Raw genomic sequence first — 23,476 nt, 5'->3', positions numbered from 1 at the left:
TCAATTGTCCATCTCAGAGTAAATTTTGTATTAATACAAATGTACCTTTATTTTGTGATAAATCACAGTTTTGCATAGCTTCAGCCATGCTATCCTCATTCACTAAGAGTCACCTGAGAGCCGGAATTGACCTCTTATCCCTCAGATGTAAACAAATATTTTAAACAACCTTGTACCCTTTCATTACTAGCAATAAGGGCCCCAATGGTGCAATCATTGATCGATCTGCTATCCTGAGATTTGGTTACCCATGACAGGGACATGTAAGTCATCAATAAGTATTTGAATTTGGATTTTGATTACGTATACACTAGACCTTGTCCTGTCTCAAATAAACACATTTAGAAATGCCACCAATTTGAGATTCCTAAATCCACACTTCTTTGGTTGTCATTTAACATTATTAGATCTCCAGGTGTTGAACATTTGCAAATATAAATGAAATACAAGCTTTCAAGAACAGGGTAGCAAGGAGGACCTAACTGATGCATCGCTTTCTTGAAATCAGCCTGCCAGTTCTGACACTAGTGGACCACTTCACCATGTAAAAATGTGGCTTACTTCACAGATCTTTCAACATAGACATTTTGCACTATGTATGCAAGGCAGAACATTGACATTTATGTCACAGTGATGATACACGGGTCATTATATATAGGAAAAATAAACATTGTTTAAATGACACATATTTACACATCCTTGTAAGCATAAAGAAATAGTTAAATAATCCTTTATAGTCAGATCATCTTTCAAGTCGCTGATCCTGCTTTCGAAGGGACTGAACTCACTTCCGGAGATTTTCTGTAGGTGCTTATTGTATAAAGCCTAAAGGACAACAAAATAAAACTATATTTAGAATAAATGAAGTCATATCGCCTGTGACTTGCATTGAATTAATATTTTATCTGTTCATCGAGGGGACATATAAAGCTCATGCAAATACGCCTCCAGAGGCTGTAAGCAGGGACAATGTAACTTTCTAAAAGTACATTTTCTAAAATATTTCTTATAAATCCAACTTCTCCAGCCCAAGAATTAAATTAGTAGTTGTTTCCTAGCCATAGATTAAATTAAATATAGTATCCCAATGCTCTCCTGTGAAACAGCAACCCCGGCTACAGTGAAAATAGCTTTTGGGGCCTTTTCAATGGAAGGCCATGTTTAACGTTAAACCTTTACATGCCCTACTTTTAAATATCATGCCCCCTGACCTATGAGCAGTAAGGCCACTTATGGGTGATTTATTAATTTTGAAAACAAAAGTTTCAGCCAGTCAAAAGGGGTTATTTTGATAGGTGGAACTTGCAGATTGAAAAATGTAGAGCCAGACTACATTGGTATGACTAGAGCCATGCTTGCACTGCCACTGATTAGGGTGGCACAATGGGTGTTGCAGTTTACTAGTGACATTTAACTTACAGGCCCTGGGTACATTTGTGTCATATACTAGGGACTTATAGGTAAGTTAAATATATCAATTAGGTGTATAGCCACTTCCCAGTCCCAGCAAACAAAGTAACAAAAACACAGCAGCATCAGCCCAAAGAAAATGGTGGTTAAAATGCAGAAAGTGGCTTTTACTTCCAGCCATTCTTGGCTCTGAGAAACTTCATTATCTCCAGTGGATCTCTTAACATTCAAATGTTCTAATGTAGATTAGAGCCCATGAGCACAGTTGTTGGAGAACAGGAGACTTCTCATGTACGCAGGTCCAACCAGTCGCTTTACATGGACTATGGAGTACATCTTCCTGAACAGGCCTAAAAAGGATCCTTATGGGAAAATTAAGGGGCATATTACCAACCAATAGAGATAATTTTTGTCTCTAACTTGTTTAGAGACAAAAATTATCGCCGCACATCGGCGATTTTTATCGCAGATAAACCTTGCTATTAGCAAGGTTTATCGCAAATGCGATAAAAAACGGCCGCAATGCATGAATATCGCTGAAAAGTCAGCGATATTCATGCATTATCGAGCAAATGCTCTTAGCCATGTTATCCACCTCCCATTGGTTAACATGGCTAAGAACTGCTCAGGGCAGGTGTTAGCTTTTGGAGATATTCGCGCTTAGCGCGAATATCTCCAAAAGTTGGTAATAGGAGATAGCGATGTTAGCGACTGTTTCCAGTCGCTAACATCTTGGCACGCCCACTTTGCATGTCATTAGTGATAAATATCACTGACATGCAAAGCGGGGCCCAAGATGGTCGCTATCTCCTATTAGCTGTCGCTAACTGGTGTTAGCGACAGCTTGGTAATAGGGAGATAATTTTATCTCCGCTTTCTTGGCTTTTAAAGCCAAAAAAGCGGAGATAAACCCCCTTGATAATATACCCCTAAGTTGTTTGCTTCTGATCCAACACAAGGAGTAGACATATACTTCCTATGGGGGATAATACATGTTTTCATGGTCCAAAGATGTGATAGCATTTTTCGCACATAACGTTCACCATGTTTTATTTGTCAGAATTTAAGAAAGGGAAAATGTTGGGTATATAAATTGTAATCCAGATTTAGATGTAAACTCCCATTTGTTCTTGAAACGGGATTACCGCAGAATTCATAAGAGCCCCATTGTAAACTGAAAAGGATGCACTTTCAAGAAAACTTTCCACTTTGTGGAGAAACAGAGCCCATATGATCTTCTCTTTAAGTATGTTTTATATTCTGCCAATATAGAGCATTCAAGTGCCTCGCATATACTTTTCTTCATATCAAATTGCAGACACTAATCTGAAAGTATTACTTAATGATACATGCAAGTGTTTTTCTAGTGGCTATTTTGTAGGCGAATGTGTAGCTGTTCAGATTTCTACTCAAATGAACATAATTCAACTTAATAGTAGAATCAACCTGTTTACTGTTGGGGAGGGCTATGTCTGAGAAGTTGCATAAAACTGAAGTGGCAAATAATTATAAAGTAGCAGCAGGATCACTGGCATTAAATGAACCTGCAGCCAAAGGGAACTCTGCATTGATTTTTTTCATTTCTCAGATACAGATTTACAATGAGATATACTTAATTACATAACATATTACCTAAATAATGCAACCCTAAAAAACTTTTTTTTAAAGTAACATTTTTAAAACACATCATTTCATTTACAGGATTAAATAAAAAAGTACAGAGCTTCTTTTATGCCAACAGTGGTTTCAATAGGCGGTAATAATTAGTATGATGTCTGGACACACAAACAGAAAGTGCTCTAAAGTTTGTGTGGAAACCCAGGAGATTTACACAATATATACTCTGGAGCCACTCCCTTCCACGCCCTGTAATAGTATTTCATGGCAAAATATTTACACAATACAATAGAAAAAACGACAAATGCCTTGTTTCAAATTCCACTTTAAATATGGTTGAGGGTGAGCCCCAGAAGATGTGGAAATTATTACCTCCATCTTCCTTTTTTCCCTACATAAAATCACATCTTGTTCCTTTGAAATAATACTAATGATATAAGTGCAAAGTAGAACATTGCCATATTCTCAACCCTGCTGAGACTAAAGTTCGGAAGTGCTTGATTAAAATTCTTATACAAGGTGTTAGCATTACCACATCATCCTAATGCTTCTAAGCAGAGTAAGCTTCTAAAAGAATGCTCTTTACTGCCCAAAAGCCTGTGGCCTCATCAAAAGACAGCAGGCAGCCCTCACACATAAAAATTCAAGAGCCTTATTTCTAGGCATAGTGCTTCAACCGGAGTAAGGGTATTTAAATTACAGATTTTAGAAAATATTTCCCCTTCATTTCATGCAAGAAATACCACTATTTCACATCCATGACTTCGATGGCGTAGAGTCAAGTTGAGGGGATTTTCACGGTAGGCAGACAAAATATCGAAATTAAAATATCGATATACAATAATATCGATGTTTTAATATCGATGGTATAGTATATCGATGTGCCATAATATCGACAGACAGAATATCGAGATTAAGGTATGTATGTTAGTAATATCGAAATTTTGTTGTTTAGTGTTATGTATTTTATTTTGTTGTTTATATGTTTGCTAAATATGTTTAGAAATGTATGTTTGAAAATTATTAATTTTGTTAACATTTTGCGTTTTAATATTAGAGCGGGTTGTGGGTTTATAGGAGAATAGGGTGGGAAGTAATTTAATAATAATTAATTAATTAATATATGTTTGTAAATATTTTTAATTAATAATTAATTGGTAATTAATTAATATTAATTAGTTAATTAATTAATATATGTTTGTAAATATTTTTAATTAATAATTAATTGGTAATTAATTAATATTAATTAGTTAATTACATTAATTAGAGTAATTTTTTAATATATATAATTTTTTTATTGTTATTTAATTATTTGGGAAAAATTAATATTAATTAGTAAATTAAATTAATTATAGCTAATGTGCTAATATATTTACTTTATTGTTATTGTTAATTGATAATTAATTGGTAATTAAATAATGTTAATTAATTTTGGGTAAAGGAGTATTTTTAGGGTTCAGGGTCAGTTTTCAGTTCTTGGGTAAAGGGGTATTTTTTGGGTTCAGGGTCAGTTTTCAGTTTTTGGGTAAAGGAGTATTTTTAGGGTTCAGGGTCAGTTTTCAGTTTTTGGGTAAAGGGGTATTTTTAGGGTTCAGGGTCAGTTTTCAGTTTTTGGGTAAAGGGGTAGTTTTAGGGTTCAGGGTCAGTTTTCAGTTTTTGGGTAAAAGGGTATTTTTAGGGTTCAGGGTCAGTTTTCAGTTCTTGGGTAAAGGGGTATTTTTAGGGTTCAGGGTCAGTTTTCAGTTTTTGGGTAAAGGGGTATTTTTAGGGTTCAGGGTCAGTTTTGGGTTTTTGGGGTACAGGGGTATTTTTAGGGTTCAGGGTCAGTTTTGGGTTTTTGGGGTACAGGGGTATTTTTAGGGTTCAGGGTCAGTTTTGGGTTTTTGGGGTACAGGCGTACAGGGTAAAAGTAAAATAAATTTAAATGTATTTTAAATCAATTAAATGAAATAAAAAAAATAAAATTACATTAAATTATTAAGTTATTAATTTATTTTTAATGTATATGTATTACTTTTAATTTTTTAATTATGTTTTAATGTTTTTATTTAATATTTGTTAAATTATATGTATTTTAAAATTATTTTTACATTATTATTAATACATTTAAAAATACGATATTTTTAATTTCGATATTTTTGTACTACGATATTATTTTTTCGATATTTTTGTACTTACCATTATGTAGATATAATTTCGATATTTTTGATTTCGATATTTTTGTGTCGATATTTTTGTATGTAGATATTCTGTCTGTCGATATTATGTCAGACATTCGATTTTCACATTGTACACAGACAATATATAGGTGTAGTGTGTGTGACCGAAAAAGTAAAGTGATAAGAGCAAGAGGGCCTGCGATATGTGATCTCTCACAGAAAAGTTATCGCAGAATATTTTGCCCAAATAAGGATATGTATTAACACACTCCAACTCCCTGACTGATTGTGATAAGATTAACCACACTCAATGTTATTCCCTTAAATTGAAAAGTGCACACTAATAGAGCCAATCATTAAAAAACAACTCTAACTTCACTTGCAACCACAGAGAAGAGGAGCACATGTAAACAATATAATTATTACGGGCCCGATTCACAGAATGAACTTAAGACTAAATCCTAAACTTACTACTATTTGGTATTCACAGAATGCACTTACTACTTTCGGGATTCACAGAGTGAACTTACTACTTTCGGGATTCACAGAATGAACTTACTACTTTCGGTATTCATAGAATAGAATTAAGACTACTAACTTTACGTCCGCACTCGGGCCGGAAATTCCGGCCCGGAGGTGGAGCTTCCGGCTTAGGGGCGAAGCTTCCGGCCCAGAGGCAGAGCTTGCGGCCCGGAGGTGGAGATTTCAGCCATGGCTAAATCACCACCTCCGAGCCGGAAGCTCCGCCTCCAAGCTGCAAGCTCCACCTCTGGGCTGCAAGCTCTGCCTCCGGGCCACAAGCTCCGCCCCTAAGCCGGAAGCTCCGCCTCCGGGCCGGAATTTCCGGCCCGAGTGTGGACGTAAAGTTAATAGTCTTAGGTTTGTAAATAGAACTTTCAACTGTACTACAGAACATCAAAATCTTATGATTCATTCAGAACTTGACATATTGTCAAAAATGTTTTTAAAACATGTGCTGGTAGCAATCTGGCAATTCAAATTTTATAGGGCCTGATTCCAATGCAGTTAGGAAGGCCTCCTAACAGCATTTGCTCCGTCCAAATCGGATCCGGAACATGTCTTTCCGACCAACTCAAAAGGTTTCAGACCAACCGAGTATGATGCAAGTTAGGAATATCCCAATCCGAACCTGACGGCATTCGGAATGACCGAGCTTTCAGGAGCAGAATCGTATGTCTCTAAGGGTCGCATTTCCGAACGACCGATTACGATTCTGGATTCAGACAGCCTTTCTGAATTGTGCCGAATTCGAATCAGACTTTGGGGGCCCGTAGCGTGCCCCCCTGCACCCGGAGCCTTCCCAATCGGGCCTGTGGGGGTACCCATGGTTCCCTCCTTACCAGCGATGCACAGTGTGGCAGGCACCAGGGGCTGCCCCCCACAGGGTGCCCGAATTTTCCCAGTCACCCTTTCTTTTTCTTAAATGGGAGCCTTTGCATTCGGTCAGAACATTGACTCCCATTGAAGTCAATGGGGATCCAACCAAATGGTATCTGGAAGCATCCAAATGTATCGTAATCGGTCAGTTGGACTCTACCAATGCGAGCCAGTTGGAAACCATTCCCAAACCAATTTGGTTCGGAACCGCATCGGAGTCGGGCCCGTAATGTTTTACATTTTGTGTAGATTTTATTGCTCTTTTTATGTGAAATATTGTTAAGGTTTTAACTGATTTAACAATAAACATGTACTTACTTACTGCAAAGCACAAATACATTTAGTGACTTTTGTGGTTCAACCAAGGACTGTGGTTGTTGCTTGATTAGGGCTTACTCCTCCTAAACCAATAACCCAATTTCCTATAGGGCCCATAGCACTCTTGCAATGCTACTGGATATATTCCCATGTTTTGGAGCCAGTTATATACATTTTTGTTGAATAACCATTTGATTGGTATCTAATAAAAGCTACATTATTTTTTAAGAAATGTCTTTACTTTAAAAGCATTGAGATCAATTCTGTATGAGTACCTGGGTCTTAAAATGTTTGTTAAAATTGTATTTTAGCAGATACTAATCCCACTCTAAGTGCCTCAAAAATAAGCTGTACTCACCACATAATGTGATCTATATTGTCACACAATTCCAATGGGTGACTATTGCCATAGCAACACTAAGTTGTGCGTTTCATTACCTGTTGATGAGGAATGTAAATGCCTCACCAAATTATTTTGTGTAGTGTATGTATTTGAAGTGTTTGTATTGCCTTGTTGGCATGGTATCAAACTGTTAATAAAATCAATCAATCAAGCCTGAGCGAATTCTATGAGTGAATGAAGGGTAGGGTTATACTTATAATGAGTCTATATAACATGGACTCATGTGGTGCTTGAGTTCAAAAGTCATGTTCTTTTAATTCTAATATTAAATATACTCACTATTAATTGTTGTTAGAAGAGAGGTGAGCTGGACCTTTACACTGTGTGCCTGTTTTCGCTAGTAAACATGACAGCAGTGGCACCCAAAATGATCAGAACAATTATAAAAGAACAGCTTTTGATTGGAGTGACTTTTAGCCAGTCCAAGATTTTTAAAGCCCTACACAACATTGGACTAACATACCTTAACAACTTCATACACTTTTACCAACCAACCAGACATCTGCACTCTACGCTCTACCTCACTCTCACTCACATACAATCCCTGCATTCACAAAAACAAAGCTAGAGATCGCTCATTCTCCTACACCGCACCGATACATGAAGCAACCTCCGCCACCACATCCGGGCCTCCACCTTACTTCTTGAGCTGTGCTAGAAGCTGGCGACCTGGCTCTTTGTATAACTCTGCAGGGGTCATTTGCCCACTCACCTGCTCAAGTGCCTAGATACCCTCATGGGGTGATTAGTACGCTCTTCCAGTCTACCGTCTACCTAATATGACATAGTATAACTATGCAACACCAGAGGCTCTAGTAGTATGCCATCTCAGTTTTTGCCTTATTGCAAGTGGCCACAGAAAAACTACAATAAACACAATCCCATTTGGAAGGAGGAGAGAAAAATAAACCACCCTGGAAAACAATAGTATTTAAAACCTACTAACTCTTTTCTTGCGGCTTACCAGCCCACAATTAAGTCCATGCTGGGGGAAAGGTTTGCTTTTTTTAACGAATCTAAGGGTTGCTTGGGCTTTTTGCACATTGAATTGACTTTTCCGTACAACTGACGGTTGCGGTGGCGATAGGGGCTTATAAATATGTCCCACTGTGTGTAGAGGAGGAGCAGTGTCTTGTTGGCACATGCTGTGGCAGGTGTAGTGTTGCGCTTAAGTGTTCCGTCATGATGTCTCAGTCTATTAAAAAAGCTATGTGTTCTGCCTTTCAGTCGGTTGCATCAGACATTGGTTCCTAAGGGCAAAAGCATTATTGAAAAATCTGACCCATATCTATCACCATTTCAAGATGGAAATCATTGTGCATCTTCAAAATGTACATCCTCCTCGGGATTAGACAATGATGTTCGATCTCAGGGGTATTTACCTCTCAGTTCTGATTTTCAGGGTTCACAGGAATTTCTTCAATTCCAATATTTCGGGCAGATGTTCAAATTCCCTTTACTCCTTGGTGTTTCACCATGCTTCTTAAGTCTTGCAAGCATTTTTCTGAGTGCAGGGCATTTGAATGTCAGTCTACTTAGACAACATGCGGGCATATTCTCAAGGATTTATCGCAGAGTTAACAGCACTATATCGCAGCCAAAGTTGTGATAAATATATCTCCCAATTAACAAGCTGGTGCTAACAGCCCATACAATCAGTTTACCTGTGATAGCAGCCGCAAAAAACATCGCCACAGATGACCCCGGCAACTATCGCTAATGAGATGCCGTAGGGGTTCCCGTGCCAAAAGCCGCGACAACACAACTCCGCAACATTCTCAACGACCACACCACACCAGAAGGGCAACAAATGCCATGGAGCCACTTATCATGCAGGCCGGACACCCAAGAGGGCCACAACACCCACCGCCACCAAAACCAGGACCCCCCTGGGCCCTACCCCACGCACCCCCTACCTCCCCGGACCAAGATATTGTACATCAACGTCACGAAATTATGAACAAAAGCATTCGCCCTATCTCGCACCTTTACAACAATCAACATTCATGTGAGTACAGAAAATCTGATTCATTCATTCACCATTGAAAGTCCAAACAAAATATCACATTCAAATTTGTCTCCAAACAACTATTTTAAAGAGTCATGGCGGGGCATCCCTGGACAATCCGTGAGTCACAGCCTGCAAGACAATATCCAAGATAAGAAGGTGTGTCAGGCACTCATCAAAGGACAGAGAAAGAGGGAAAGAGAGAGACTGAACAAGGAGCGCAGGGCCAATCGGGCCCTTGGCTCATTCATACATGCCAACTGCTGCGTGTGTTTCGCAATTGGTGCACCCCAAATCTATGACCTGCCAGCAAAGTCAGTATGAAGGCCACATCACATTTAAGAAATGCAAGCAGTAGTCAGACTAAAATTAGGTATAAAAAGCTACTTTGTCTCAATACACAAGGCAGAAGGACAACCAAACCTCCAACCTTGGTCCTGAATGCGGCTGGCACACCCTGCGTGAGATACCATACCAGCCTCTGACGACTCCCACACCACGAACTGGGTTAATGAAAGACCAAAATGTGCACACCCCACACACACTTGTACCCGCTTGAGCTACACCTGCAAGGGATGGATTATGACTTGACAGTGAGCCCCCTGTTGACCCATGGATAGGAGTGTCACCGGGATACCCGTGCATGGGATGCCTTGATCTTTGCCGTATGTGCTGGCAGTTGTGTGTGGGAGATTGCACAACTCCTCCTGTGCAGTGACCACATCAAGGCGCTCCCCTATTAGTCTGTGTTGCAGATTGGGGAAACGGTGTGGACTAAGCACAAGTGCCCGGGCAAGTTAATGGATTGGCTCTCCCTGGTGTTCCTTGACCTCGACAACGACGTACTCTTGGAACAGATTGCCCATGAAGCTGTGCTCGCATTCATGGACGAGTAACAACGTTCCTACAGCCACATCTGATTCTCCACCCACAGCACAGGTCCCCACACCTTGTTGCACCTTGGGGAATGATTGGCACTTGGATCCAAGAGTGTTCTAAGAAAATGTTTCACGCCTAGGGGCCATTCTCTATAGGTCTTTAGGTCCATTTGCATCTGAAGTGAACTTGCAAGTGGATCACTTTTACAGTCAAAACCAGATCTGTAAGCTTTAGCTTCAGATAGCTTCTTACAGGATTAGTCCGCAGATCACCGCAAGACTTTCGCAATGATATCCAGATGCCTGGTTCATATTTGGAAATGAACTGCATGAGTAATTGTCACTGTCCCTTTCAAATTATGGATTTTGGTTTGCTGGGTGCTTGTAAAGGCACGTTGCTCCTGTTTCCATGAATGTCTGAGCAGTTCTTAGTTTCCTAGGAAATTGTTTGTCAACTATTAACAGGTATAAATCTCCAATAACGGTGGGATACAAATAGGGTTGACAATAAGTCCATTAGTTTGAAAGCTGTTGATGGGTATTAGGAGTTCTAACTCTTCAACAGCATGTTATTCGTCTCTTGGGTGGATAATGGTTTCCTGTTTTTTAAAGTGCTACCAGCAAACATCACAGTACCGCTCAGTCTTGTTTCCTTCAGATGTAAGGGCTCTGGATATTATGACCATGAAGTGCTCACTAACATGGGTTATCTTTTCCATAACAAAGTATATGAAAAATGCATCCATTTCAGTTATGTCTCCTTGTTTTCTTACACGCCCAAAATTATGAGTTGTAGGCAGTCTTAAAGAGCATTTGTCAAGTAGGGCTTATTTATTAAAGTCTTCTCCTCAATTGTTGGTCCCGTTCAGGAAGCCTTTCCCTCCTGTTTCCTCTCCTATGGTGGTGCATATTAAGCTAAGGGAGCTGTGGATACTAAGGTTGATGCAAGCCTTAAAGATATCCTTAAATCGAGGACTGGTCAGGAGTTTCTACTTTTCGAACTGCTTATTGCCAAAAAATAATTGGATGGACTTTAAACAGGACTTACAGAGCCTCAAAGTAACATGCACATTGCCCTAACTGTTTAGCAAATTAGTCTCCTTAATTAGTTAAAGACACAGGGGCAGATTTACAAGCCCCCTGCACCGCCAGTACGTCACTTATTGTGACATACTGGAGGCGCATTTCACTTCTCCATATTTACAAGGAGAGGAAACCCCACCCTGCCTGAATTTTCCTCTCCTTCTAAATATGGCCTCTTCACACGCAGCACTTTGTGTGGAAGGGGCGTTCCATGGGCGTTCCCAGGCAACACCCATGTAACGAGACACGTTTCCAGATTTATGAGGAATCGTAAATCTGGAAATGTGTGCCTGCTGCACCTGCCCAGGATTGGTGTAGCGAGGTGCAACGAGGAGAAATGTTTTCATTTCTCCTTGTTTTTTCCTCTTTCAATGCGTGCTGTAATCTACAGCATGCATTGAAAGAGGAAAATGCCTTTAGTGATTGTATTTGTGCAGGAAGGTGCCCCTTCCTGCACAAAACCAATCTCCCCATGACACAAGCATCCTTGCACCATGGTGCAAGGGTGCCTGCACCGGCGCATGGCTGCTATTTCGCGAGCGCAGGCGGAAGCACAGGAATGTGACATGTTATTGTAAATATGTTGCATTCCTGTGCTTCAGAACTGCCGCAGGGTGGTGCAGCCAAAGTGCTTGTGTTGCCACCCCAGATCTTTGGACTGGGGTGAATGTGTGACATTGATCCACATTCTGTCCATCATTGTTGTGTTTGCAGTTACCGCTCTAAGTGTACTGGGGATGCTCAGACGTGAGTCCCAGGCACTCCACACCACTGGAATCAAGCTAGCCGGGCTGAAGAGAGGTGTTACCTCGAAACCGGGCCGGTCCTCGGATGCTTGTTTCCGTTCTGGGAAGGACATGGCTTTTGTAGTTCGGACTGGACTGTTCCCATGGGGCACAGGGTCAGCGCTGATTTGCATATCGCCATTGTCTAACCCAGGGTGGTGTGGAGTGGAAAAACGATGGATTTGGGCCCAGATCTTTGGACTGGGGTGAATGTGTGACATTGATCCACATTCTGTCCATCATTGTTGTGTTTGCAGTTACCGCTCTAAGTGTACTGGGGATGCTCAGACGTGAGTCCCAGGCACTCCACACCACTGGAATCAAGCTAGCTGGGCTGAAGAGAGGTGTTACCTCGAAACCGGGCCGGTCCTCGGATGCTTGTTTCCGTTCTGGGAAGGACATGGCTTTTGTAGTTCGGACTGGACTGTTCCCATGGGGCACAGGGTCAGCGCTGATTTGCATATCGCCATTGTCTAACCCAGGGTGGTGTGGAGTGGAAAAACGATGGATTTGGGCCCAGATCTTTGGACTGGGGTGAATGTGTGACATTGATCCACATTCTGTCCATCATTGTTGTGTTTGCAGTTACCGCTCTAAGTGTATTGGGGATGCTCAGACGTGAGTCCCAGGCACTCCACACCACTGGAATCAAGCTAGCCGGGCTGAAGAGAGGTGGTACCTCGAAACCGGGCCGGTCCTCGGATGCTTGTTTCCGTTCTGGGAAGGACATGGCTTTTGTAGTTCGGACTGGACTGTTCCCATGGGGCACAGGGTCAGCGCTGATTTGCATATCGCCATTGTCTAACCCAGGGTGGTGTGGAGTGGAAAAACGATGGATTTGGGCCCAGATCTTTGGACTGGGGTGAATGTGTGACATTGATCCACATTCTGTCCATCATTGTTGTGTTTGCAGTTACCGCTCTAAGTGTACTGGGGATGCTCAGACGTGAGTCCCAGGCACTCCACACCACTGGAATCAAGCTAGCCGGGCTGAAGAGAGGTGTTACCTCGAAACCGGGCCGGTCCTCGGATGCTTGTTTCCGTTCTGGGAAGGACATGGCTTTTGTAGTTCGGACTGGACTGTTCCCATGGGGCACAGGGTCAGTGCTGATTTGCATATCGCCATTGTCTAACCCAGGGTGGTGTGGAGTGGAAAAACGATGGATTTGGGCCCAGATCTTTGGACTGGGGTGAATGTGTGACATTGATCCACATTCTGTCCATCATTGTTGTGTTTGCAGTTACCGCTCTAAGTGTACTGGGGATGCTCAGACGTGAGTCCCAGGCACTCCACACCACTGGAATCAAGCTAGCCGGGCTGAAGAGAGGTGTTACCTCGAAACCGGGCCGGTCCTCGGATGCTTGTTTCCGTTCTGGGAAGGACATGGCTTTTGTAGTTCGGACTGGACTGTTCCCATGGGGCACAGGGTCAGCGCTGATTTGCATATCGCCATTGTCTAACCCAGGGTGGTGTGGAGTGGAAAAACGATGGATTTGGGCCCAGATCTTTGGACTGGGGTGAATGTGTGACATTGATCCACATTCTGTCCATCATTGTTGTGTTTGCAGTTACCGCTCTAAGTGTACTGGGGATGCTCAGACGTGAGTCCCAGGCACTCCACACCACTGGAATCAAGCTAGCCGGGCTGAAGAGAGGTGTTACCTCGAAACCGGGCCGGTCCTCGGATGCTTGTTTCCGTTCTGGGAAAGACATGGCTTTTGTAGTTCGGACTGGACTGTTCCCATGGGGCACAGGGTCAGTGCTGATTTGCATATCGCCATTGTCTAACCCAGGGCGGTGTGGAGGGGAAAAATGATGGATTTGGGCCCAGATCTTTGGACTGGGGTGAATGTGTGACATTGATCCACATTCTGTCCATCATTGTTGTGTTTGCAGTTACCGCTCTAAGTGTACTGGGGATGCTCAGACGTGAGTCCCAGGCACTCCACACCACTGGAATCAAGCTAGCCGGGCTGAAGAGAGGTGTTACCTCGAAACCGGGCTGGTCCTCGGATGCTTGTTTCCGTTCTGGGAAGGACATGGCTTTTGTAGTTCGGACTGGACTGTTCCCATGGGGCACAGGGTCAGCGCTGATTTGCATATCGCCATTGTCTAACCCAGGGTGGTGTGGAGTGGAAAAACGATGGATTTGGGCCCAGATCTTTGGACTGGGGTGAATGTGTGACATTGATCCACATTCTGTCCATCATTGTTGTGTTTGCAGTTACCGCTCTAAGTGTACTGGGGATGCTCAGACGTGAGTCCCAGGCACTCCACACCACTGGAATGAAGCTAGCCGGGCTGAAGAGAGGTGTTACCTCGAAACCGGGCCGGTCCTCGGATGCTTGTTTCCGTTCTGGGAAGGACATGGCTTTTGTAGTTCGGACTGGACTGTTCCCATGGGGCACAGGGTCAGCGCTGATTTGCATATCGCCATTGTCTAACCCAGGGTGGTGTGGAGTGGAAAAACGATGGATTTGGGCCCAGATCTTTGGACTGGGGTGAATGTGTGACATTGATCCACATTCTGTCCATCATTGTTGTGTTTGCAGTTACCGCTCTAAGTGTACCGGGGATGCTCAGACGTGAGTCCCAGGCACTCCACACCACTGGAATCAAGCTAGCCGGGCTGAAGAGAGGTGTTACCTCGAAACCGGGCCGGTCCTCGGATGCTTGTTTCCGTTCTGGGAAGGACATGGCTTTTGTAGTTCGGACTGGACTGTTCCCATGGGGCACAGGGTCAGCGCTGATTTGCATATCGCCATTGTCTAACCCAGGGTGGTGTGGAGTGGAAAAACGATGGATTTGGGCCCAGATCTTTGGACTGGGGTGAATGTGTGACATTGATCCACATTCTGTCCATCATTGTTGTGTTTGCAGTTACCGCTCTAAGTGTACTGGGGATGCTCAGACGTGAGTCCCAGGCACTCCACACCACTGGAATCAAGCTAGCCGGGCTGAAGAGAGGTGTTACCTCGAAACCGGGCCGGTCCTCGGATGCTTGTTTCCGTTCTGGGAAGGACATGGCTTTTGTAGTTCGGACTGGACTGTTCCCATGGGGCACAGGGTCAGCGCTGATTTGCATATCGCCATTGTCTAACCCAGGGTGGTGTGGAGTGGAAAAACGATGGATTTGGGCCCAGATCTTTGGACTGGGGTGAATGTGTGACATTGATCCACATTCTGTCCATCATTGTTGTGTTTGCAGTTACCGCTCTAAGTGTACTGGGGATGCTCAGACGTGAGTCCCAGGCACTCCACACCACTGGAATCAAGCTAGCCGGGCTGAAGAGAGGTGTTACCTCGAAACCGGGCCGGTCCTCGGATGCTTGTTTCCGTTCTGGGAAGGACATGGCTTTTGTAGTTCGGACTGGACTGTTCCCATGGGGCACAGGGTCAGCGCTGATTTGCATATCGCCATTGTCTAACCCAGGGTGGTGTGGAGTGGAAAAACAATGGATTTGGGCCCAGATCTTTGGACTGGGGTGAATGTGTGACATTGATCCACATTCTGTCCATCATTGTTGTGTTTGCAGTTACCGCTCTAAGTGTACTGGGGATGCTCAGACGTGAGTCCCAGGCACTCCACACCACTGGAATCAAGCTAGCCGGGCTGAAGAGAGGTGTTACCTCGAAACTGGGCCGGTCCTCGGATGCTTGTTTCCGTTCTGGGAAGGACATGGCTTTTGTAGTTCGGACTGGACTGTTCCCATGGGGCACAGGGTCAGCGCTGATTTGCATATCGCCATTGTCTAACCCAGGGCGGTGTGGAGTGGAAAAACGATGGATTTGGGCCCAGATCTTTGGACTGGGGTGAATGTGTGACATTGATCCACATTCTGTCCATCATTGTTGTGTTTGCAGTTACCGCTCTAAGTGTACTGGGGATGCTCAGACGTGAGTCCCAGGCACTCCACACCACTGGAATCAAGCTAGCCGGGCTGAAGAGAGGTGTTACCTCGAAACCGGGCCGGTCCTCGGATGCTTGTTTCCGTTCTGGGAAGGACATGGCTTTTGTAGTTCGGACTGGACTGTTCCCATGGGGCACAGGGTCAGCGCTGATTTGCATATCGCCTTTGTCTAACCCAGGGTGGTGTGGAGTGGAAAAACGATGGATTTGGGCCCAGATCTTTGGACTGGGGTGAATGTGTGACATTGATCCACATTCTGTCCATCATTGTTGTGTTTGCATTTACCGCTCTAAGTGTACTGGGGATGCTCAGACGTGAGTCCCAGGCACTCCACACCACTGGAATCAAGCTAGCCGGGCTGAAGAGAGGTGTTACCTCGAAACCGGGCCGGTCCTCGGATGCTTGTTTCCGTTCTGGGAAGGACATGGCTTTTGTAGTTCGGACTGGACTGTTCCCATGGGGCACAGGGTCAGCGCTGATTTGCATATCGCCATTGTCTAACCCAGGGTGGTGTGGAGTGGAAAAACTATGGATTTGGGCCCAGATCTTTGGACTGGGGTGAATGTGTGACATTGATCCACATTCTGTCCATCATTGTTGTGTTTTCAGTTGCCACTCTGCAGCACTTCCTTGTAGATCTGCCCCACAGAGGTGAACAGCATCCCTCCCCTACTTGTTATTGTTTGGGTTATAATCATTTTATTGTCATGCTTTTTTGAGCACTCTCATCATTTCCTCATTTGAATGAACAGTTTTTTTCCTTAGTACCTATGCCTGCGACTCGTCCTTCTAGAGAACAACACAGCGGATTGTGACGTTGAATCTGTTAGCAGGAAACAAGTGTGAAGTTGTCTAACTGCTATTGGCATTTGTCGTTACTTTTCATACTTTTCTGCTTCAAGCATGGACTTTAGTGTGCTTCAATGAAAGAGGTCAGTGCCAATCAAAGACTGCATCTTCAGGACTAGTGCTATTGTTATTGGTTTATTCTTCTTGCCTCCTTCCACAAGAGGGGGAAGTGGTGATTGTTGTTTTTCAGTGTCTGCAGGTAATATAGTAAATTGCGAGATAGCATAATATTCACCTCTGTAACATTAATAGAACCAATACTATGCAGTCAGGAAAAGTCTGCATTTTCTGCTAGCAGCATTAAGCATTACGAGACCTGTACTTTTCCTTTTCCAATTTAATGTATTGGCCCAGAAGTTACAGCATGCAGTGCTACTAACTACAAAGCAAGGACTAGTTAAAAGTCACTTTCAAGAGTGTAGCTCTAAGAATCAATTTGTTATAGTGGATTCCATGTAAGAACCCACAACTGGATGTACATAACATAAACTGTACAAAAAATGCACACTAGATCTCTGTCCTACCAGTAACAAGGTACACCGACTCAGCTGTAGCATTCACGTCTGACCATATTCATGTGACTAAAGTAGGGACTAGTGAGCTAGCAATGACGGGACCCTTTTAGTTCCTGATGGACTCTGTAGAACTATGACATAAGTGTTTGGGTGTGGGGAATAGCGTTCATGTTTAGAATGTTGTGATCGCAGTTACAGCCTGACGCATAAAGAGGTTTCCAAGCAGCGTGAGTGGCTTATTTATTTACGAGTACCGTGGCTGGGGAGGACGCACAACTGATACAGCTAAATGTGCTTCGTTGGAATACTTAATGACTGGAAATTCTAATTTTCTACACTCTGCAAAAATGGTATATCAGTGATCGTATCTGTATCAGTCCGCCAAGTACCACACATCACACATCACACATTAGACTAACGCATTTTAATGTGGTGGTCCGCATCACAGAAATAAATTGCATAGTCACGCATTAGCGCCTGATCATCTGCTGGCACTGAGCCTGGGTGAACTCCTGACCATGATTGCAGCAGCGTCCTGATTCAAATGCCCCTGCAAACAAGAACTCGGACTGAATGCAATGACTCACCCTGAGACTGCCTCCTGTTCTTCTGTCTCGGGCTCTTGCCTCGGTGGGGCTGGGCTTAACTGACTGCATTAGCAACAGCTAAGAGCCTGGCTGCCAGACCTTTCTGAGTCTGACTCTGTCATGTAGCCAGCCTGCAGAACTTTGTGCTTATCTGGAGGTTGGCACGTAATGTGAGTGTTGCTGTTTTCTGGCGACTTGAACTGGAGCCACCCCTAGTCAGTGACCTTTTTCCTTTGGGCTTGGAATTCGGCCTGCTGCTCTGTGAGAGGTTGGTCTCTGGGTTGCGTCAGGTCCCCTATGGATTGGACAGACTGGGGCATGTTTACGAAGAAGTGGAGGAGCACGACATTGGCCCCCTTGGCTTAACGCTGGACTCTGCAACTCTAAAATGCAGGGCTGCGCCGTATTTACAAGGATACGGTACAACCCTGTGTTTACCCCTGCTGTGGTGCTAATTTACCCACGTAGCGCCAACGCAGGCACCCTTTCACCATGGTGCAAGGGTACCTGCATTGCAGGGGAAGATTGCTTATGTGTAGGAAGGTGAGAAAAATCGAATTTTGCCCTGTTATGTTATGTGTCCCTACGTGTTCCCCATCATATGTTATATGTGCATGATCGCTATGCATATTTTCCCCTATGACCGAATAAAGACGCAGTTATAGTTGCGTCCCACGTTAGTATGTCAGTTATCCAGTCCCCGTAAAGCAACGTGAATTAGGCTTCTAGGCCTAAGTTGCCAACGTCTTTACATTGTGCACGTTAAATCATCGAATTGTACCCGTTTCTAGGCCTCACAGGGCCCGGACACCAGATTCGAGCCTCAAGTCTCCTGAACCGCTCCGAGGAGAGATGCAGCCCCGCCCGCATCCCTGACCCTTCACTTACTTCCTGCCAAGCAGCGCGGTGCCCGACTTGGCCTAGCCTGCCTGCCTGCCAAGAATATGTTATGCCTACAGTTATCTGTTCAGTTCCCCGGCTTCACATTCCTAGCTAACGAACCGCATAAACATCTTCATCTATAGTCTAGTCTTCCTGTCTCCAGGCAAGAGAATTACTGAATTAATACCCATAAGAAGATTCATAGCACCCGCAATACATGAAGAAATATATGCATGCACTAGCCTTAGTGACAAGTAGCCTTCGCCCTGATGACTTTTAGATTCAAGCAACATGTACTCCAAACACGAGATATCAGATATGCTATAGGTACAGGTCGTTCTGACATCCCAGACTTTAGTCTCCTCTTCTAGTGCTAGGAGTCAGAGCCCCCAGCTCTCCCCAGTTACACGTCATGACCCGTTTGCGCGCACCAGTAGGTTAAAGGTTCCAGCTGCCCATGAAGCCCCCACCATGTATCCACCCATTTATGACACTTCTGTGACGTTTACATCACACACCTCCGTGCAAGCCCTGTGCACGCCTTCTTTTCACGCCCATATGTTCTTATCTTCCGTTTGTCACTTGTTACGCCTACTGTATTCAATGCAACTGTACTGTTTTACTATATATATTGTATGATGTTAATGAAATAGGGGCTGTCCCCTCTTTTCCTGAGATTGTCCCTTCCTGAGCCTTAGCAGGTGATGGAACCCGATGTCCATTGGCTCGAGCCACTTAATTAAAGCCCGTATGACTCAGATACCACGGATTCTGCCTCTTATTTATTGAGCTATCATTTTCAGTTAATGCATAGAAAAATAGTACCGGTAATTATTTATTTATTTACCACATAATGGCGCCCGAACAGGGACGAGCCCCTTCCCCACGCGCCGGCGATGTAACGCAGGCCCCCTGACCCTTCTATAGCCGTGACGGACCCCTACTGTGCACGTGCAGATATTTCTGCTTCGAGTCTCCCTCAGGCCCACGGAGGAGACGGAGACTGCGGTCCGGCATCCAGACGAGGCGGTGAGGAAGGCGGATCGTCCCGACCAGAGCCCAAGCCGAGAGAGCAAGGTCCGAGGTATCCGGAGGCCCACCTGTTTCCGAAGCCCGAGGCGCATGCGTAGTGCGTAGCAGTAACCAGACGTCGTAGCAGTCCAGTCCAGTCAGAGGCCTTCAGTTTTGCTTCCCGGTGAGTACCGTTGCTGGGAACGTATCTAGACGGGTTCATTAATTTGTCCCCGGTCCGACGGGTTTGGGTACACAGATCCGGTCCGACGTGTTCACCTAGGTGAATACGGTATGACGTGTCTCTTTAGGAGACCGGTATGTTCTGTACTGTTTTAGCAGTGCATCCAGTAATTCTAGTAAGTCTGTTCTCTGATATAGCTCCTCGAGAAGTTCCAGTATTCTGTTTTCAAAGTATTGTGTTCTGTTCGAGCTGTTATCAATGTGTTTTTGATGTCGTGGTATGAGTGATTGTTTTGCTATTCAGTACTGTGTTCATTGTGTATTGTGTTCAAGTTCAAGTACGGTTCAAATATGCCTCTGTTTTCAAAGTTACGTCAGATAGGAACCAGAAAAGCGTTACTCGAAGAATCAGTTCCTGTCCCTCCTAGGGACAGTCCTGGACATTTCATGTATCATAAACATGGCTTAGATGCCATACTGTATCTAGACTTATGGGTGGACTACACCAAGGATCTCGAAGAGAAATATAGATGGCCTGTTTCAGGAACATGGGATGCAGAGTGCATCATGAGAGTAGAGGAAGCATTATGGAAAAAGAAAGCCAGACAATCCCAGAAAGATGCCATAGAATTGTGGCGTAAAGAATCGCACAAAAGAACAGAAAAGGAATTTAGAAAAGCAGAACTAAGTAGGGAATCCTCAGAAAAAGCCCAAGAAAGGGAATTACTAGAAGAAGGTGAACGAGTTAGAGCAGAACAGTCAGACAGACAAAGAAATGCCCTTATTAAAGGTATGTATCCCCTTCTCGCCGAGGGTTTGCCTAAGGCGACCCCGGAAACACCCCGTAATTTGCCGCCACCATTAGCTCCGACTAAGCTACGTCATAAACCGACTGCAGCTGAGATCTTTCTTTCTTCCTATTTAGACGATACTGTTCCAGAATATGCTAATACGAATCCTACCCCGCCTGTTCAACCTCAGCCCCCTGTTAATAATGTAATTACTGTGCCTCCAGCTGTTGGTCCCGGGAATCCTGTTAATGTGCCAGTACCCCAGGACCAACCCAACCCACCTTACGTACTCCTACTTTACCAGTTACATTACCAGCAGCTGCACATTCAGTATTAATTGACGATTCTAGTTCAGGAGGAGCAGGGGGAGGTATTCCTATCACCCCGCCTCAAACAAAACGACTGACGCTCAGAGACGCAGCATTACAGCGCACGCCAAAGGTGGCTACGTACGAAGCCCTCAAAAGGTACCTTACTGATTGTAGATATGACCCAGTGCCAGGCGGGGACCACATGATATTATATTCCGTACGTTTACGGCGAGTTGCAAACTTTTTGATTATCATATCAGATATGACAGAACATTTAGACAGAATATATCATTTCATCCGAACAGGGGAGAAACCAGAAAGTATTCACGAAGCTATGACACACAGGAAAGTCGAGACTCAAGGCATGATTTTGCAATTTTTAATAAATTGTTTAATAAGAGAACAGGATCATCCTGATAAAGACAAAGACGAGATGAAGGTCCTGATAAGATGGAGCGACAATATAGCAGACGGAAAACACAAGACACATAATAGTATAGAAACCATGTACAGAAAGATTCGTAAAGAAATTATAAGCATACACGAGAGGGAGAAAGCAAGTAGAGTAGCCGAGAAAGAGAATGACACTTCAGACGAAGAAGTAGACTCCGAGAATCCAAACAGAATAGCGTATGTAGGTAGGACGAGACCTTTTGACAGACACACATGCCTAGAATACAAGAAAACATTTCTTCCTCCTGTACCAGAACAGTGTTCTCTTGAACATTTATTCCAGGCTACCGATAAAGTTCTGAAACTACGAATAGGTTACAGTGAGCTTAGTACCATGCATGAACAGGAACTAGCCCGATCAGCAGTTCGATGGACTAGTGATTCTAGCACGTTTCCAGACGAAATAGTGGCCCAAATGTTTCTGAAGCTTCCGCCAGGCGAACAGCGACTGGTGGGTATGTACATGATCCAGCATCTCATTACACTGTACGAGGATCAGCATTCTGATCCAGGTCCTTTATATAATGTATTGAACGAGTTACTCCTAAACAGATGGAAAGGTCTAGGTACCGATTTGATTAGCGTCATTTTAGAACAACGCCATAAATACAGAACGTTCCTGACTCCACATTTTGTTCCTGTTCCACCCCCAGTAGGAAAGACATTCTACATAGATAGACAGAATCCCTTGCGAGAAGTGCATCCTGTTAAGGGAACGGGGGTGAGCTCGAACGAGTATTTGTTTACACCCCTATAACGAAAATAGAACTACTAGAAATGAAAAAGTTAGTGCCCTGTCACGATAAAGATCCAGCAGGGTTCCACCGTGAATTAAAAGACATGCTCCGTATGGGAGAATACACGTATCCTGATATCATCAAAATGTTAAAGGTCCTGCTGCCTGCGGGCATATATGAAAAACTCAAAGAGAAAGAATGGGAGGTGGGAGAGAAAAAGATTGACTGGACAGCGTTAGAGAACGAAGATAACACACGAGTTCCAGGTACTGGTCTCGGGGATAAAGCCAAAGAGTTGCCCGAACTGTTAATACAAGTCTTGCCAAGATTACTAGCCACGAAAAAGGAAGACTGGGATGCCATCTCAGCCTGTAAACAGAAACAAGACGAAGACACTAGTGATTTTTATTCCAGATTTGAGAAATGTTTCATTATTAATAGCGGTTTGAAAACAAGTAGTGAGTCGTATCCACATCTCTTTGTTACCAAACTAGTTGAGAATTCTTTACCACAAGTAAAAAATCGAGTATTAAAGGTCGAGAGTACCTGGCAAGCTAATACCCCGTCCCAAATGCTACAGATGTTACAGTATCACCAGAATCGAATCAGGGAAGAGCAAGAACACGAAAGGAGACGTATGAAAGACACGAAAATGAAAGTACTAGTTGCACAGTCTGTTCCAGCAGATAGTCAAAAGAGGGGTACGAATCAAACTAGTCATTTTGCAGCTCCCGTTAAAGGGACATGCAATTACTGTAAACAGCCAGGTCATTATATAAACGAATGTGCAGTTCTGAAACATAACATAGCTACAGGTAAGACGAAAGAGAGACCGCGTCCTCCTAGACAAGAACATGTTCCGCAGAATACGCAACCACCGCAGAACGCACAACAGACAGTTACAGTACCGCAGCCTATAGCTGCCACACAACACGTTACACAACAGATGTACCAGTACGCACAGTCAGATTACCCAGAATATCAGCAGTATTCATGAAACAGCCTAGAGAGGGAGGTTGGCTTGCCTCTCATTGAGGTTCCTGTAGATCAAGAGGGTCCCTATGTACACAGTCAAGTATTAGGGAAAGACAGAAAGTTTCTGATTGATACAGGGGCAAGTAGGACTACCATCAGTCATGACGAGGTTCCAGGGGCTCCACTCTCAGGCTCAAGAAATGTTTCCCTG

General features: G+C 43.9%; 1 protein-coding gene across 1 annotated transcript in view; it reads right to left on the bottom strand.

Moving 5' to 3' along the window:
• Nucleotides 1-233: 233 nt before the first annotated feature.
• Nucleotides 234-23,476, bottom strand: part of OPN5 (opsin 5) — a 463,602-nt gene continuing 440,359 nt past the window's right edge. Inside the window, exon 7 of the mRNA XM_078646756.1 lies at nt 234-825. Coding sequence (XP_078502882.1) covers nt 750-825 — 76 coding nt within the window. The 3' untranslated portion in view covers nt 234-749. The remainder of the gene's footprint in view (nt 826-23,476) is intronic.

Source organism: Lissotriton helveticus, chromosome 6 (assembly GCF_964261635.1).
Source record: "Lissotriton helveticus chromosome 6, aLisHel1.1, whole genome shotgun sequence".
In the NCBI taxonomy this organism is placed as follows: domain Eukaryota; kingdom Metazoa; phylum Chordata; class Amphibia; order Caudata; family Salamandridae; genus Lissotriton; species Lissotriton helveticus.
The sequence above is the reverse complement of the archived record's forward strand: the minus strand, read 5'-3'. Positions and strand labels throughout refer to the sequence as shown.